A 17386-nucleotide genomic window follows, 5' to 3' on the forward strand; every position below is an offset into this window, starting at 1 on the left:
AAGGTGCCAGAATGTGATCAAATATATATATATAAAAATGCTGTTAGAGCAGGCACAGCAGGGTGGCATCAGCATATGTGGAACTCAGGAGTGGTCTCCAGCACTCAGGAAGCAGTTTATTCCTCCTGCACATCTGCTTTACCTTCCTTTAAGACTCATTCACTGTCATCTTGGTCTGTGGCTGGGTATGTCCCAGTCCTGTGACCTGTTTTGTAGCTCAGCATTTGTGCAGCAGAGGTTAATGAAAAGCATGTTTGGTGGCTAAACATTTGCTTTATGCTGCTTCCACAGTCATTTGCAATTAAAAGAATCTCACAACCTAGTTTCTGCTTTCAAGGCCTTGTAGCCACAGCAAAATTGTTTGTTTATTTCCATTTAAAAATCCTTGAAGGTTCTGCAGGAGATGTTTTCCTCTGCCTTTGCTGGGGTTTGATTACATGGCTCCCTGTTGTGTTGCTTAAATCCTCCTGGCAGTGTCCTGAATTCCAAGCAGTTCAGCAGGAGCATTTGTTGGCATGGGAAATGAGGCTGGTGCCTTACTGCTCTTTCTTTTTAAAGTGTATGGTTTGGCCTAAGAGGGAGAGACCTCTTTTTGCTCTGCCTCTCCTTTGTGGGAGGATGCATCTGCCAGTGCCTCCTGCAAATGAATTTGCCAGCAGCAGCAGAGGGCTGAGAGATTGTGCCCTCAGTTCTGGTTGATTTTGTCCAATTAGTGACCTTGGACCACACAGAATGGTTTCTTGGGGTGGGATGGAAAGAAGGGGAAAAAATATCTGTGCAAATTGAGCTGACCATTTGGTGACCCGAGAGGGAAGTTGAAACCAAGGGCACTTGCCAAGTGTGCTGGGGAAGAGGGCCAGCAGTGCTGTTCTGGGGGCTGGGTTCTGCGGGCAGAGGGCTGTGCTCAGCCTCCACCACCCCCCAGGTAACTGGGCAGTGAGAGCAGTTGGGGGATTTTGCCTGCAGATGTGAGCTAAGGGTCAGAGTTTAATTCTGACCCTGTGGGGAAACTTCAGCGCTCCAGATCCTGCCGCGCAGCATCTGAGACCGCGGCAGCCTCTCTCCTTGCCTCGCTGGGTGTGTCAGGAAGCCTTCCCCGCTCCTGGGGACGTTTTCAGGCCTCTCTTTCAGCAGGAGTGAGGCTGTTGGTTATATAAGCAGATGCATATTCATGCAGGAGCCCACATAGGACGCTTCTGCCCACATCTGCTCCTCCTGCAGGGCTCTGGGTGGCTGCTGCTGCACGGGATTGCTGCCGAGCAGTTTGTCACGGAGTCAAAGTTTGGATGCTTATCTGAACCGGTTGGCTCTGGGAGCAGAACTAGATTTCATCTCAGACCAGTAGCCCTTGCTTCCCAGCTGCTCTGACTGAGTATTTTTAGCAGTGCCATGCATGCAGAGCAGGGCTCTTCCTGTGCCTGTGCTGGGCTTGTCCTAAAGGCTCCTCGGGGTTTTATGGGAGGGGGAAGTGGTGCAGTGATTAACCATGCTGGTGAGCACGGTGACTTACTGTGTGGCCAGGCTCCTGCAGGAGGGGAGATCTCTCTTATCAGAAATAATCCTTGTGGCTGATTTCATGAATAATGTCCAGTGCAAATGTCAGCAGGCTAATTAACTTTCCTGGCTGCCTTCCAGTGCTCATGTCCAAGAGGTATATGATTGTCCTGGGCACACTCCTGGCTTTGAGAGTGATACAGCACATCTAGATGTGAAGTTGCTTATTAACATGCATGGGCAGCTCACCCTCCTGGCTACAGTGGTGCTCGTGCTCTGTGCAGACCTTATCTGTTTGGCAGAGATCTTGCACCACCTTCCTTGAGTGCTGTAAAATCACAAAGCTGCTTGTGGATAGATGACTGTGCAGGCCAGTTCTCCCTTCTCCCTTTGACTGTGCTTTACCTGTGCAGGTCTTTGAAGCTGTTATTTCTTGGATAAACTATGAGAAGGAGTCTCGCTTGGAGCACATGGCTAAACTGATGGAGCACGTTCGCCTGCCCCTTTTGCCCAGAGACTACCTTGTGCAGGTCAGTCTGCAAACAAGTCATTGACACGTTGCACTGAAGCTGCTGGCAGCTCCTTGCTCAGTGGCCTGAGGTTGGTGTGAGGTGGGGGATCTGGCATGTTGCTGAGTCTGTAAACAGAGGAATGAAAGGAGAAGCTGGGTGGACTCTGAAATACATCTGCACAGAAACCCTCTCGTAAATGTGACCTCTGCTCTGCCAGGCAGTGCTGAGAGCTGGGCTCCTGCCCCTCGTGCTGGAAGCATTTAGGAGTTAGGTTTTGGGGATTTTTCACCCTGAAAATACCTGGGTGGTGGTGTTACAAGCTTGTGCAGTTTGCTTTCCTCATGCACATGTGTTAATTTTGGCTTGAGGTGTGTTCTGTGCATAGAGATGTCTGTGTGACTGGCAGGTGAGATGCTCTCTGACTTAGAGATGGTTCTTTTTGGGCTAATTTTTGGGATCTTAGCCTTGATATTGAGCTGAGAATCCCCAGAGAATGTCTTGGCTTTTTGACTGCTGTGCAGTCTGTCTGAAAAAATAATCAATATAATTGATATAAAATTGGTATTCACAGGCTGAACCCATCACAGGAGGCTTTTGGATCAATAATTTAAAGATTTTTTTTTTTTTAAGGCCTTAAAAATTCTGACTCAGATAAGAGAAATCTCTTGTTTTGTACCCAGGCTGCTGGTGAATTCTCTGCTGAGTTAAGTGTCTGGCAGGGGGTGGTAAACAGAAGGAGCACTGCGCCTCGGGAGTGATAATGGATGGATGTTAGTGCATCTGGCTCTCCTCTGGCAAGAGCTGCAAGGCTGTGCTTGTCTGCTGCATTTTGATTTGTATTTCTGTTACTACTCTGGAAGAGAAATTCCAGGTTTCACCTTCTTTCTGCAAAGCTTGTGACCTGTGCTGGCAAGCACTTCAGTTGAGATGATCTTTTGTATGTGTGCCTGTCCTCAGACAGTCGAAGAAGAAGCTTTAATCAAGAATAACAACACCTGTAAAGACTTCCTCATCGAGGCCATGAAATACCATTTACTTCCTCTGGATCAAAGGCAACTCATAAAGAACCCCAGAACAAAGCCAAGGACTCCTGTTAGCCTGCCCAAGGTAAGCTGAGCTTCACCTCACACTGCAGTCCTGGTGGCACTTTCTGCCTTTGAGGAGCTTGTGGACTTACCTTGGTACTTCTCACTAACTGCATGGTTATCCTTTGAAGTGTGTTACTCCCTCTTCTGGTACTGCCTCTGCCCCATGATACATCATTAATTTGGACAAGCTTAGATTAAACCCTTAGGAGAAGCAAGATCTGTGCTCCCAGGGGCGAGGGCCTGCCCTGGCAATGTTTAGTCAGCCACAAGTGGGGCTGGGCTGTGAAGGGCTGCTGCTCCTGGAGCTGCAGCTTGAGAACCACTGACCCGTGGCATGGCTGCAGGCAGCTGCCTGCAGTGCTCAGAGGGTTGGCTGAGGTTCCTGCTGGCTTTCAGCACTGTGGTGGAGCCCTGCTGAGGAGGGAGGGTCACAGCAGCTGCCTTTCCTTCTCCTGTATCCCCAGTCAGAAGCACCCAGACTTGTGGGCAGGAAGGCTGAAGCAAATGTCAACAGACTGACAGCAGCTACTGAATAAATAATCCTTGGTACTCCCCACATTTATCCTGCAGGCATGTGATGCTCTGACCAGCACTTTATTAGTGTAGATAAAAGTGACAACAGAAACAAATTCTCCTGTGCCCTGGAGACAAAGAGAGTTTGGCACAATGTCTCTCAGCAGACTGCTGCTGAAGCTATTAATAAGCATTTTGGGGATTGTAAGACATCCAAACCACAGTGTGTCATTTATCTGAGCACAAATCACAGGGAGCTTGTTCTGTGGGGTGGTGTTTGAGAGCTGTGCTCTGAGGGTCTAATCAGATGCTGGGGTGTTGGGCTGGCCATCAAGAAACTGTGGTTCTGCAGCGCGTTTTGTGTGGTGTCCTTTCTGCCTGCTGGCACTGAGATGAAGTTCGTAGAACATAGCTGTGGGGGTGTTGTGAAGGGCTGATGTGACCCTTGTCCTAGGACTAAAGCAGTTAAGGATAAAGTGAACCAGCAAATTCAGAGGTTCTCTAACAACTTCTGTAGCATGACCTGTAAGTGCAAACCCAGATCTTCTGCAGGTTTCTCCTCCCTTCCCTTCATTGTGAAGCAAAGGGAGAAGGTGATGATCCTTCAGCAATCCTGTTAGTGAGAAACTTTCATCTGCTCTGTGGGTCCCTCTGAGGAGGGATTACTGTCTGCTATGAAATCTCTCACTTCTGTAATCCTGTGAAGCTCTGCAGCCTTCCATGGAAGTCTGCTGCACAGCTAGTAGTCATGCTGCTAATTTGGACTCACTTTGCTTTCTGATGTCACATTCTCACCTTTGTAGATCAAACAGTTCACTCTTCTCATACTCTTCAAATTCTTTCTGTTGGTTGTCTGGCTCTGTACTTTTAAAGCAACTGTGACTGGACTTGAGCTCATTACCTGGGTGACCTCAGCTGATAGTCTTATCCCCTTGGTTACTCTCAGCCACCCTGCAGAGGCTAAAGCCAGTTTCCCATCTACTTTTTAACTATATTTGAAGCCCCTTTATCTTGCTTCTAGCTCCTTAGTCCTGTACCAGTCAGGTTGTCTTGGGTTGTTTGCTCCTGAGATTTGCAGTGATCAAGGGGAGCAAATCCTCCCTCTTGAGAGCTGTGGAGAGTGGAAGGAAATGTGCTCACAACAAAGTGCAGGTTGAGCTCTTTGTAGGTGGAGGTGGTTTGGATGTTACCTGTGCACAGGCTGGTTTGCAGTGCCTATCTGGGGCTCGGCAGCAATGGGCAGCTGAGCTGCAGACTCCTGGGACCATTGCCCCTGAACAAGACAGTGAGTCCGTGGGGAGTTTGCCTTTGTGCTGGCAGATGGGGCAGATCTGGGAAGGACCACTCTGTCATCCAAGTCTTCTCACTTTTCACCCAGTGGGAATGGAGTCTGGGGCTGGATAGGCCTTTAGCCTGACCAAGCAGAGCAGTTCTTCCACTCCTGAGGTTGCCCTTGGTCACTTTCACCTAGATCTTCCCTAGTTTGTAAGGAACTTAGGGTTTAATAACTGGATTTGCATCCAGACACGTTGCAGCCAGAAGGCTTAATGAAGCTGACAAATCACTTCCTTTGGCAGCTCAGCACCCCAGGTCTTAATAGTCCTGGTGATTTCCCTGAGTGTCATCTTCCCTGCAGGTGGCAACACAGCTGTCAGCTTTTATTTGCTGAGTGGCATCGATTATTTTTAGCACAGCCGTGGAGATAATGACTAAACAGGGGCCTGGCTGGGAGAGTTACACTGGGATCATCTTCACTGAGAGATACTTCAGCAGTGAGTCTTGCCTGTGCCTGGTGCCCAGTGGTTTTGTGTTTCCTGGGGAAGGAGGGCAGGTTGCCCCCCTTGGAAGCGATGAGGAGGGATCAGCAGGCTGTGTGGTAAACCGGAGATCGCTTTGCCCCTTGAACAGAAGTAGCTGCAACAAGTGTCACTGCAGAAGCTTCTGCTGGGCCTGCAGCCTGCTTTTGGCAGCCACTCCTGACCAGTCTGTGGTGATGGTGGAGAGCAGCTGGGCTGGTGTCTGAGGCTCTCTAGCTCTTGTCTTCCCTCTGCAGGTGATGATCGTGGTGGGTGGGCAGGCGCCCAAAGCCATCCGCAGTGTGGAGTGCTATGATTTTGAGGAGGAGCGGTGGGATCAGGTTGCTGAGCTTCCCTCCAGGAGATGCAGAGCAGGTAACAGGAATTTCTGCTGTAACCTTCTTTGTTTTCCAGAGCTCATCAGCTCTGGATGGATGTCCTCAGTTATCCCTTCAGCCTTCCTCTGTGCTCCTGGCCTCAAGCAGCTTTTTCCTTTTGCCATTGCTTCCTCTTCTTTCCCTCCAGACATGCACCGTTCTCACTCGGATGGATGCCCTGCTGCTGTTCTTGCTTGTCTGTGCTTCACAGACACTATCTCCCCTTCATCACCTCTCTCTCCTGGCTGCTCCTCCATAAGCGTCTCCCCTCTTCCTCCTCCTGTCCTGGCAGCCCACAGGGATCCTGTTTTCCTAGTGAAAGTCAAAGGAGCTGAGTCAATCCCACCCAGTGCTGAGGAGTGGGTGATGGAGAGCAGATCTGTAAGTTGGGAGTTTTCCTCTGATGACATCTGACAGGGCTGTGAACGTGAATCACCATTTGCTGTTCTCTGTGCCTCAGAGAATTACTCATTCAGGTGTGGAATCCATCTGTGCCTTATGCTGCTGAGCATTCCCATGCCCTTCACCTCCCAGAGGACACGAGTTGTATCCTGCTTGGCTCCAGTGCTCTTAACCAATGGCCAGTGGCATCCTGGCCTGGATCAGGAACGGTGTGGCCAGCAGGAGCAGGGAAGTCATTGTGCCCCCTGGTTAGGCCACACCTTGAGTCCTGTGTCCAGTTCTGGGCTCCTCAGTTTAGGAAAGATGTTGAGTTGCTGGAAGGTGTCCAGAGAAGGGCAACAAAGCTGGGGAGGGGTCTGGAGCACAGCCCTGTGAGGAGAGGCTGAGGGAGCTGGGGTTGCTTAGCCTGGAGAAGAGGAGGCTCAGGGGAGACCTTCTTGCTGTCTACAACTCCCTGAAGGGAGGTTGTAGCCAGGTTGGGGGTTGGTCTCTTCTCCCAGGCAACCAGCACCAGAACAAGAGGACACAGTCTCCAGCTGTGCCAGGGGAGGTTGAGGCTGGATATCAGGACAAAATTCTTCCCAGAAAGAGAGCACATGTGCTGCCCAGGGAGGTGGTGGAGTCACCATCACTGGAAGTGTTTAAGGAGAGCCTGGCTGAGGCACTTGGTGCCATGGCTTAGTTGATGAGATGGTGCTGGGTGATAGGTTGGACTCGATCTCAAAGGTCTTTTCCAACCTGGTTTTGTCTGGTCTGGTCTGTTCCGTTCTTACCCTGCAGGAAACACGGAAGACTTGCCCAGGTTCTGCTCTTCCCTGCTGCCTCACACCCCCCAGCAGACACTTGCCAGACTGTTGGTGAAAGCCGAGTGACCTGTCTCTCCTCTCTCCTCAGGCGTGGTGTTCATGGCCGGCAACGTGTACGCCGTGGGGGGCTTCAACGGCTCGCTGCGGGTGCGGACGGTGGACGTGTACGACGGCGTGAAGGACCAGTGGACGTCCATAGCCAGCATGCAGGAGAGGCGAAGCACCCTGGGGGCGGCTGTGCTCAACGACCTCCTGTACGCAGTGGGCGGCTTCGATGGCAGCACTGGTAGGTGACTGAGCAAACGGCAGGCGGTGCCTGACCTGAGAGAAACGTTTTCAGAGGCCCCTGCAAAGGCTGCAGAGCTTTAACGAGGTTGCTGCTCCTTCCTCTGTGATTTAGTAGAGCAGGGAGCCAGGGATGGGGTTTACTGCGTGCTGCAGCCAGTCGCATCCTTGTTCTGACCCATCGGTAACTGCAGAGAATCTCACCCCAGGATTTTCCCCCCTTTAATAACACAGTTCTTTCAGTCTCATTCTCTGTATGAATGTGCTGCTTCTGGACTGAAAAGGACTTTCTCCTTGTCTGAGTTAGTTTTTTCATAGCAGCATGAGTAAAATGCCAGCAAGGCATCTTATGTGTGTCTGGGATTTCTCTTGGCATAACAGCATGTTTAAGTTCACACTTCTGCCTCTGCTGTGGAGCTTTGCTGTTTGGTTAAGCCCTAAAGGAACTGTTTCAGCTGCTGATGAGTACAAGCCACAGGCTCTGGGGAAATTTTTCAACCATAGCAGGGACATCTTGTATTGCTTGGAAGGATGTGGGACCTTTGGGCTTGGAATCTGGACTCTGCTCCACCTTGGTGTCCCCAGCACACCAGAGGGGCAGCAGTCCCAGGGCAGGGGTGATGGGGGAGCAGTTTCTCCAGGTGTTGAAGAAGTGCCATTGACATGCTGGTCCCAGCCTGAAAGGCAAGGGACTAGAAAGTTGGGGTGCAGGAGTGTGGGGGGAAATATGGACTTGGGAGGAGGTGGAAGGCAGATGGAAGTGCAACACCAATCTTTTTTTCTTCTCTTTTTTTTTAATTAGAAAACCTGTGTATCCCCTTTTTAACTAGGTCTGGCATCAGTTGAGGCCTATAGCTATAAAACCAATGAGTGGTTTTTTGTGGCTCCCATGAACACAAGAAGAAGCAGTGTTGGAGTTGGAGTTGTGGAGGGTAAGAAAATCAGCAGCCATTTCCATCAAGCAAATGTGACTGTGTCCCACAGAAGCCACAATGGTGAAATGCAGTAGGAGGGAACTGCAGGAACTCTTCTCTAGCTGGTGAAGATTTACTTTATATGACCTAATTGGTGCAGCTTTTTCCATTCTCCTCCTTATCACAGTGAAAAATCCTGTGCAGCTTTCCAAGAGTGTCAGACCCATACCAGAGCAGGCCATGCCGCCTCTGGATGTCACTGAGGTGTGTGCAGGAGTCTGCATCCGTGTTCTTCCTGGCTGGTGAAAGCCAGCGGTGCTGTGCAGCGTGCAGGGTGGATGGAGTACCCAGCACAGCAGATCTGCTCAGAGGGGGAAGCATGGTTCATCCCACAGCCCCTAGGTGGGGGTTTGGCAGCAATACCTAAGCCTGTGTTTACTGACATCAGGCTGGCCCACACGCGCCACACGTTCCCGAAGTGAGCAGGGACTGACGGCAGCGAGGGCCAGGTGGGTGGAGAGGCTGCTGGGGGGGGACTGTGGCAGTTGTTGGCACCTATGTGTCAGCTCCACACTCAAGTGGCTTGGTTTGGATCCAGGAGGAAGAGCAGTTTAAGAGGGAACGTTTTCCTTCTCTGGCAAAGCCAGTTCTGAGGCAAGGGCAGGGTTTTACCTGACCTCGTCTCCAGCACGTGGTAGCGGTTTCCAGTTAGGACAGCTGCTGGCACAAGCCTGGTTACAAACTCTGCTTGGAAGTGGTGGGGTTTGACCTGTTTGAATGGGGAACAACATGAACTGTGTTTATGTACATGAAATGGGTTTATGTGAGCAGAGGGAGGGAGATGAAGTCACAATAAATAGCAGTGGTTGTGCTAAATTTGCATCTTTAAGAAGCATCTCCTTCACAGCTGGCCCCTGCTCGAAGTGCTGGGCTGCTGACAGTCACTGGGAGTTGCTGAAGCAGTTTGAATGCAGACAAGTATTAAACACATACCTGAGAGATCCATTTCTATGGACAGACTTTCTACTAGAGACATGAAATCCTTTTCCTTTGTGTTGTGTGAAAGCACAAATAAGTGTTGCATGTGTTGTAGTCCATGATAAAAACCCAAGAGGGTATTGACAGGGTGGAAGAGCTGATCCATACTGGTGTAGGGAGCAAGCTGCATCCTGCAGTTAATCCACAGCCTTCATCTGGATGTTGTGAACATTGATCTGATGTCTGTGTAATAATTGGTGCCAGTCAGGGAACTTTATTTTGGCCTGGCTTGGTCTGGCACTCTTGCCCTAACTCATTAGCTGACACTAAGTGGGTTGAACCAACAGCACAAGTGAGAGTTTCAAATGTTCCCAGAGACAGGAAAATGCAAAGGGAGCACACTCATGAGCCTGATCCTTGCAGACCTCTCCTAGTGGTTACAGCCTGAGGAGGCCATGAGTGGAGCTGAGTGAGAAAGAAATGACCTGACCCTGTTCTTGCAGCCTTGCAAACAGGAAGGAAGCAGGAGAGGAGTAAAATGGTAGATGGCAACTGCTGCTGGGAATCTCACTGTGTGCCAAGAATTGCACAGCTCATTGGTGGCCAGGCTCTGCTGTTAGGGATTGAAAAATTGGTCTTATTCCTGGGGTTTGTACCTAAACTTGGGGTTCTACACATCTGTTGAACTTTATTAATGGTTATTTGTTACAGTCTGTAGAAGGCCTGGTCTTGAACCAGCAGCAGAAAGAAACCCTCTGCCCAGAGGCTTGACAGGCTAAGTGTAAAACAAGCTGATAGATGATGCAGGGAGGTGAGGAGAGAGTATGTCAGGCCTGAGAACAGAGGACAGGGACTGTCAGCCTTGTTTCATGTATGATGGAATCCTGAGACATCTGGTTGTGCTTTTCCAGTCTCTCCTGTATGTAGTTTAGTTTTCATGGAGTTGAGGGAGGGAGGGACAGATACACCATGCCTTGAGTGTACCTTCTGTGGTACCCTCTGTGTTGTGATGCCCTGAGCGAACAGGAGGAGATGCTCGATCGGCAGCACACACTTGGTGGCACATCTGGGCCAGAAAGTCATTTGGGAAACACTCTGGGCTTTTGGCTTCTGATGAAGCTGTTGTGTTGTTTCCTTGACTTAGTGGGCAGCTTTAAAAACCCCTGCCTGCCTGCCTGCCAAGTGGACCTCGGGTGCCCGATTTTCTCCAGCCATCCCAGCAGGTTTGGGCTCAGCTTCCCTGGGCGGGCTCCGCGCCGGGCCGGGGCTGCGGGCTGTGCTGGTGCCGCCGGCGGGCCGCAGGCAGCGTGCTGAGGCCGGTGTGTGTGTTGCAGGGAAGCTGTACGCCGTGGGGGGCTACGACGGAGCGTCCCGGCAGTGCCTTAGCACCGTGGAGCAGTACAACCCTGCCACCAACGAGTGGAGCTACGTGGCCGACATGAGCACGCGGCGCAGCGGCGCAGGTACTGCCCCGCCAGGGCACCGCCGCCCCCGGGGGCTTCTCGGCTCCTGGAGGGGCAGCAGAGGTCTGGTGTGGGCTTGCTGGGCTGGCAAGTGCCAACCTCTTCAAAGAATTGTCAGGGCTGGAAGGGACCTCGAGGATCAGCCAGTTCCAACCCCCCTGCCGTGGCCAGGGACACCTCACACCACATCAGGTTGCTCACAGCCACCTCCAGCTTGGCCTTAAACACCTCCAGGGATGAGGCTTCCACCACCTCCCTGGGCAACCTGTGCCAGTGTCTCACCGCCCTCATGGGGAAGAACTTCCTCATGTCTAATCTAAATCTACCCTTTCCTAACTTGAATCCATCCCCCCCAGTCCTGTCACTCCCTGACACCCTAAAAGGTCCCTCCCCAGCTTTCTTGTAGCCCCCTGCAGATACAAAGTCTCCTCAGAGCCTTCTCCAAACTGAACAACCCCAACTCTCTTGGCCTGTCCTGAAAGGAGAGCTGCTTCAGCCCTCGGATCATCCTCATGGCCCTTCTCTAGACTCAATTCCCATGAGGGGAGCAGCCATAATAGCCTGGAAGCTCTCAGCAGCTCTTCTGCCAAATTGAAAGTAATTTCTGGATTAATGGAATAATGCTCAGTGTTTGTAAGGAGCCTTACTAACAGATGCATCTCACTTGTAAGCAAAGAGTTATCTTTCCAAATGCCCAGCTGCAGGCTCAGCTGGGGACTGGGAAGCCCAGCTGCACCACCTCCTTCCCTATCATTTGGGGTTATCAGATGGATTTTCCTTTTTGGATCTTCTCTGCAAGCATGCAGGGGGCACTCTGCAGTGCAAAGTGCATCTGTGCACTGGGTGGTGTGCAGACCAAACCAAGGTAAAAAAATATAATCTCAGATTGCCCCTGCTAAGCTAATTTATTTTGCTGGCAAGAGTTGATATCTGCAGGGTTAGAGGAAAGCAGATGCTGAAAAAGAATTATATTCTAGTCTTGATGGTTTCTAGCTTACTGTGTGACGAGAGGCCAGCTGGGGACTTGTCCTTTCTGTGGCCATTCCCCTCTGAAAGGGATAAAAGCTCTTAGCCATTGTATTTAAAATAATCTGTAGACAAAAAGGATTGTGTCAGTGTTGGTGTTGCTGCTCAGTGCCTGTGGAGCTGTTCTCGTACAACAGTCAAGGTGGCAGCTACCCAGAGGTAGCCAAGCCTGGAGGCTGCCCTTTGCTGCAGTGACCCTACAGGCTAAGCTGTGGAGGGAATTCCCTTCCTAGCTGGCTGGTTGAAAGGCTGCTCTCCACACACCGTTTTTCTTTCCTCAATCCAGTGCTTTTTCCATAACTCCAGGTGAGGCAGATAGTCACTGACTGTTGGTTTGAATTCAGCTCCAGGGGTGTACTATCTTCCTGATGCTAAACTGAGCCCAGGGCAACTTCATAGGAGATCAGAATGAGTCTCTTGTGCTGTTGACAGCATGTTGAAACACAGCAAAACATTTGGTGCTTGTTCTGTTTGGAACACCCTGCTCCAAGTGCTGCTTTGCAAGTGCATCTCCACAGGGCAAGTCCGGCATTAGGAATGCTCTTGCATAAGCCTGCTGAATACTCATGCAATTTTCCGTTCCCAACCTGAAAGCTGAGCTCATCACGCTCCGGTTGTCACCCAGCTGCCCCTGCAGCAGGCGGCGAGGAGGACGCAGCCCAGCGGCGCCGTGAGCGGTGCTGCGGCCGCGGCTGTCCTGCGGCTCCGTGGAGCTCCGCGCCCGGCGCTGCTGCCATTGCCGCCCCGCTGCTGCCATCTAGTGGAGGTGAGGGCAGGTGCGCCCCGCCGCTGCCGGGGGATGTCTGCCTGCTTGGCTTTGCTGCACAGGCCCAGAGGGTTCCCTTTCCCCTCCTGGCACATCTCATCCGTGCCTGCCCTGTCTCAGCACACAGAGAGGTGGTTTTAGGTGGCAAAGTGTTCCTGATTCTTTTACTCTCCTACTTGAAAAAAATCGGTTACTAATGAAATGATTTATTAGAAGTGTGAATTTTTTGCTAACAGCTCAGTATAGTCAGATGCTAACATGCTGCAAACCCAGGATGCTGGGCTCAGACATGGTAAACTCCTCACCAGTTTCCACTCCACAGTCAGCTGGCAGGTACCTTGTACAGCTCTGGGACCAGGGTTCACCCTGGGACGTGTTCTGCTCTTCCAAGCTGGTGAATGTTGGGGTACCTCGACCAGACTGAGAATTTGGCTCAGTGAAGTGGATATTCATGGCAATTATCATGGCAATTCATCTGCCACGTTTGGGAGCACAGATTGAGGAAATGGGAGGAGAGGAACTCAGTGGCAGTCTCAAGAACTGAAGCCTGTAAGTTGTTAAGAGGAAGAGTGTCCAGGGGGTGAAGCTGTGTGGCACACAGGCAGCAAGAAAAGCAAAAACAAAGCTCCTGGAATAAGGAATCAGCCTAAAATCAGAGGGCCACATGGCAGAAAAGCTTGGGCAGATGGAAGCAAGATGGGTTGGGATGCAGCGGTCAGGGAGGCAAAGGGAAGAGAGAGCAAGTCAGTCCAAGAGATTGGGTAAAGGCAGATGGATGTTGTGGGACTAGACTTGATCAAGGATCTACCTGAGCAGTGGCCCAGCCCTGAGGGACAGGAATCTGCCAGGGTTACTGCACAGGCCTGCTGTAGTGCCACGTGGTGGCTGGGTGGAGAGCTGACCGTGTGCCGGGTGAGCTGGAGGCTTGGGAACAGCTTGGAGAGGCCAAGGCAGTACTCAGTGGAAGAGGCAGGGATGTAGAAGCCTCTCCCCTGTGTGTGTGGCTGACACTGGGCTCTGTCTGGCAGGAGTTGGTGTTCTCAGTGGGCTGCTGTACGCGACTGGAGGCCACGACGGTCCCTTGGTGAGGAAGAGTGTGGAAGTCTATGACCCAGGGACAAACACCTGGAAGCAAGTAGCAGACATGAACATGTGCAGAAGAAATGCAGGTAACCACACCAAGCCTTTCTGTGGTGTTTGGCTGCGGCTGTCTGGGTGGGGAGTTGTGTGACTCATGTGTAAGTGATGAGTGCTGCTGAGGCACCTGCTTGGGAATGAATCAGACTGGGGCAGGTGGTGTGTCACGAGGGATGAGTTGGCTCATGTCTGACTCTCTGTGCTCTGCTTTGAGGTGTGTGTGCAGTGAATGGGCTCCTCTACGTGGTGGGAGGAGATGATGGCTCCTGCAACTTGGCCTCGGTGGAATACTACAACCCCATCACAGACAAGTGGACGTTGCTACCCACCAGCATGAGCACGGGGAGAAGCTACGCAGGTAAGCACCTGGCAGCACATGGAGTCATTCATCAGCTTGAGGGCTGTGCCTCCTGAAGCTTTACTCTTATGTTTTTGTGTGTTTTGTGTTGCTTTCAGTAGAGGAAACTTTGATGGGAACAGCAGACTCCTCTCTCTGCTAGTCTGCTGTGGCTTTGCAGGATGACCTTAGCCACATCGCAGCCCAGGAGCTGCTCCCTTGACAACTGTGTCTGTCTGTTCTTACAACAGGTGTGGCTGTGATCCACAAACCCTTGTGACACATGACCAAGCCAATGCAAGGAGCAGAGAAGTGAAGTGGATCCAGCTAGGTGATGTTAGGAAGCTGACTGACCTCTGACTTGACCCATCCCATTGCTGTTACCGTCTCGGCATGACAAGTGATACGTTCCGAACATCATTTGCTCTGTGGTGGATTGTGTAGCAAACTGAAAATCCCTCTGGGGACATGTTCCATGCTAGACAAGAGGTGTTGCTTGTTATCTGTGGTGCAATCAACTGTTCTTCTCAGTGGCTCACGCCCTGAGACAAACACTGTGCTTGAACTGCAGGCACTCGGTGTCTCGTGTGAAACAGAACTGCTACGTTTGGGCATGTGAGTAAAAAGGAACACTTCTGGATTTCCTCACTACTGATGCTCCATGCACATGATTGGTTGAACTACTCACTCACTGTGCCTGGAGGGTGGACTTTACTACTGGCAGTGGAAACTTCTGAGTTACCATCTGAGAAAAGCAGTCAGCAGAAATGGACTGGAGCAGGGTGCTCTGGCTTGAGTGTGCCGCTGTCTCAGTCGTCCGTTTGTATATGCCACTGGACCACTGTATGTACCCCTGGAATGCTTGTCGTGTGGTGGAAATAAACACCTTGTGATTTTTCTACTTGCCATGAATGCTGTTTGCTGTACCTGCTGGGACCTGCTGGGCAGTGCCTTCCCTGGGGCTGAAGTCTCAGCACCTGAACCGTGCAGAACGTCTCAGCCCTGCAAGACGCCTGCTGCTCCCCTGTGGGATTTATTGCTCCCCTGGGACACGTGCTGCTGGAACAGAGAATATCCCAACCCATGCACCCCAGCTGTGCTGAAAGCCCCAGTCCTAGCTGCCCAGCATCTCAATGCCAATTCATAGGAGAGCATTTAGATGTTGTAACAAATACCTTGTGGTGCCATGAATGTAGAGGTGTTACACAGGAGGATCCTCTCTCACCCCAGCAGGGTTTAATGAGCAAAGTCAAATACCTGCAGTGTTTCAATGCTTCCAGTCTATAGAGATTGACTACTCCCTGTAATTGCTGGTTTAATCTTGCCCCTTCTGGAGGTGTTCCTCTTAGTGTGAAGAATTGATGAGATGATTCAAAACAGACCACTCCAGCTGTAGGGTAGCTGTCTTGCTTACAACCCAGATTCTTACAGCTTCCTGTTTAAGATGATGTTTGACTTCAAAATCCCCTTTGTGAGCTCTGGTGTGCTTCTGCAGACACAAGTGGGCTCCCAAAAGGCTCCTCAGCTAAAAAGCACAAGTGAAGAAACCTCTTAGCTCTGCTCTTCCCTTATTGTTGATGTTTGTTTTGTCTTTTCCCCTTTGTAGGTCAGCTGAGGCTTTTTGTGGTGGGCAGCTGGCCTGCAGGACCCAATCTGCACGTGGCACTGTTGAGCTCTGGCCTGCAGGACCCAATCTGCACATGGTACTGTTGAGCTCCAGCACTGCCAGTGCTGTTCTGCTGCTTGCTTTCTCCACAGATCTCCTCTACAAGGTTTCCACGTGACCTTCTAAAGCAGAAAAGAAAAACTCTTACAGTTTAATTTCCAAGGGATCTAAGGCTGCATCAGCTGGGGCAGCTGTTGTAGAGGAGTGGGTTGCTTCTGGAAATAGGCAGATTTGGGGGTTTAATGTTGGAGCTGACACAGCCCTTGTGAGGTGGGTGCCTGTTCTCTGTGGAGGGAAGCAGCAGCTACATTTGTGTGGCCTCCCACGGAGGGGGATGGCCATAGGCAATGTGAGGCTGCACCAGCTCCTCTTTGGATGTTCTTGTTGCTCCAAACAAAAGCAAAGCGGCCAAGGGAATGGCAGCATTATCCCTGATGCCTTCCATTGTGTGTCAGCTCAGAGGTTTTGAGAACAACAAAATTAACCTTTGCTGCAAAACTCTTTAAACCTTTTGCTTTGGGTTCCAGAGTCCCCGCTGAAACGTGCCAAAAGAGCAGTGCCTGACATGCTGCCTTTGAGGAGCTGTTGCTTACTGTGGAAGCTATTGAGGCTGGTGGGAATGTATCCCTGACTGCAGCTGCCTTCAGATCTGAGTCCTGAGCTGCATCTTTGCCAGGACACAAGCGAGAAGGGTTGGGCTGACTCAGATTTGCTGCCCTGAAAGCAGACACCAGGAGGTGTTTCCCTTTGGTGCAGAGAATAAAACAGGAGAGGTTTGGTCAGGGGCAGGATCTCTTGTTTAGATTGGGATGGCTGGGCAAGGGTGGGCAAGCATTTGGGCACATGTAGCCCTCCTTGGCTCTGGTGTAGAGGCAGGGAACATAGAGCTTAAATAGCTGCTGTACAGCCCAGCTGCAGCTGGCTGGCTGGGGAGGGCTGCCAGCTAACCTCTCACCTGCTCACACATGGCATCTGTGGAGCAAAGCAAATATTGTCAGGAGACTGAGAGATTGTGGGCTGGAGATAAAGCCCAGTAGGTAGAGCTAGAGGTGCATGTTTGAAATGTGCTGTGTTTGTCATGTGATGATCTTAAAGGTCTCTTCCAACCAAAAGGATGCCTGAAGGTTGGATACTTTTCCTCCCTGCTAGAGATCTCTCTGTAAACCTTCCTTGCTGATAAGGAAGACACTCGTGGATGTTTTTCTGCTGTTGTGAAACAGCATCTCTCCCACTGCTGGCCTCTCTGGATGGGGCTAGGCCCTGCAGCCCTTGCCAGGGACGAGTGGTGCTGCTCCTGGCTGCAGCCAGTCCTCCTGGAGGGCAACTGACACATTTCCTTCCTCCCTTCCCTCACGTTTCCTTCCTCCCTTCCCTCCTCAGTCGTTGCAGTGTTATGCAAGTCAAGTGACCTCGTTTTCCAGCTATGCAATATGAACAGCCTGTGATCAACCAGCTCTGATCCTCCCCACCCCAGCCTCCAGATGCTTTTGGGATTGGTCCATCCCTGCTGTGTGGTTTCATGTTTGGATGGGAACTTCTGAGCACCTGAGCCAGCTCCTTTCAAGATTGCCTTTTTCTGGGACTGCAAACGTAGCACAAGTGCTAACAAGTTCTGCTGTAAATATTTTTATAAGACAATTTTAACTGAGTTTGTTTGTTTGTTTGTTGGGTTGGGGGCTGCTTTTTATGGCTCTCAACCACACTTCTGGTTAAATTCTGGATCTCAGTCTTAACACTGCAGTGCAGTTTGGTTTTTGCTGGCTGTGATGCAGGTGTGAAGCTGTATGTCTTCTGCACACACACAAAAATGAAGTGTCTGGGATGGC

At 51.1% G+C, this 17386-nt stretch overlaps 1 protein-coding gene across 2 annotated transcripts in view; it reads left to right on the forward strand.

The window, feature by feature from the left end:
- Nucleotides 1–15280, forward strand: part of KLHL3 (kelch like family member 3) — a 50740-nt gene extending 35460 nt beyond the window's left edge. For both annotated transcript variants that reach the window (XM_054168501.1, XM_054168502.1), the window contains exons 7-15: nucleotides 1908–2024; nucleotides 2964–3113; nucleotides 5661–5778; nucleotides 7077–7274; nucleotides 8104–8205; nucleotides 10500–10628; nucleotides 13449–13589; nucleotides 13772–13915; nucleotides 14146–15280. In XM_054168501.1, the coding sequence (XP_054024476.1) occupies nucleotides 1908–2024; nucleotides 2964–3113; nucleotides 5661–5778; nucleotides 7077–7274; nucleotides 8104–8205; nucleotides 10500–10628; nucleotides 13449–13589; nucleotides 13772–13915; nucleotides 14146–14174 (1128 nt within the window). In that variant the 3' untranslated portion in view covers nucleotides 14175–15280. The remainder of the gene's footprint in view (nucleotides 1–1907; nucleotides 2025–2963; nucleotides 3114–5660; nucleotides 5779–7076; nucleotides 7275–8103; nucleotides 8206–10499; nucleotides 10629–13448; nucleotides 13590–13771; nucleotides 13916–14145) is intronic.
- Nucleotides 15281–17386: the final 2106 nt, after the last annotated feature.

The sequence above is a fragment of the Dryobates pubescens genome, chromosome 16, assembly GCF_014839835.1.
Source record: "Dryobates pubescens isolate bDryPub1 chromosome 16, bDryPub1.pri, whole genome shotgun sequence".
Classification (NCBI taxonomy): Eukaryota; Metazoa; Chordata; class Aves; order Piciformes; family Picidae; genus Dryobates; species Dryobates pubescens.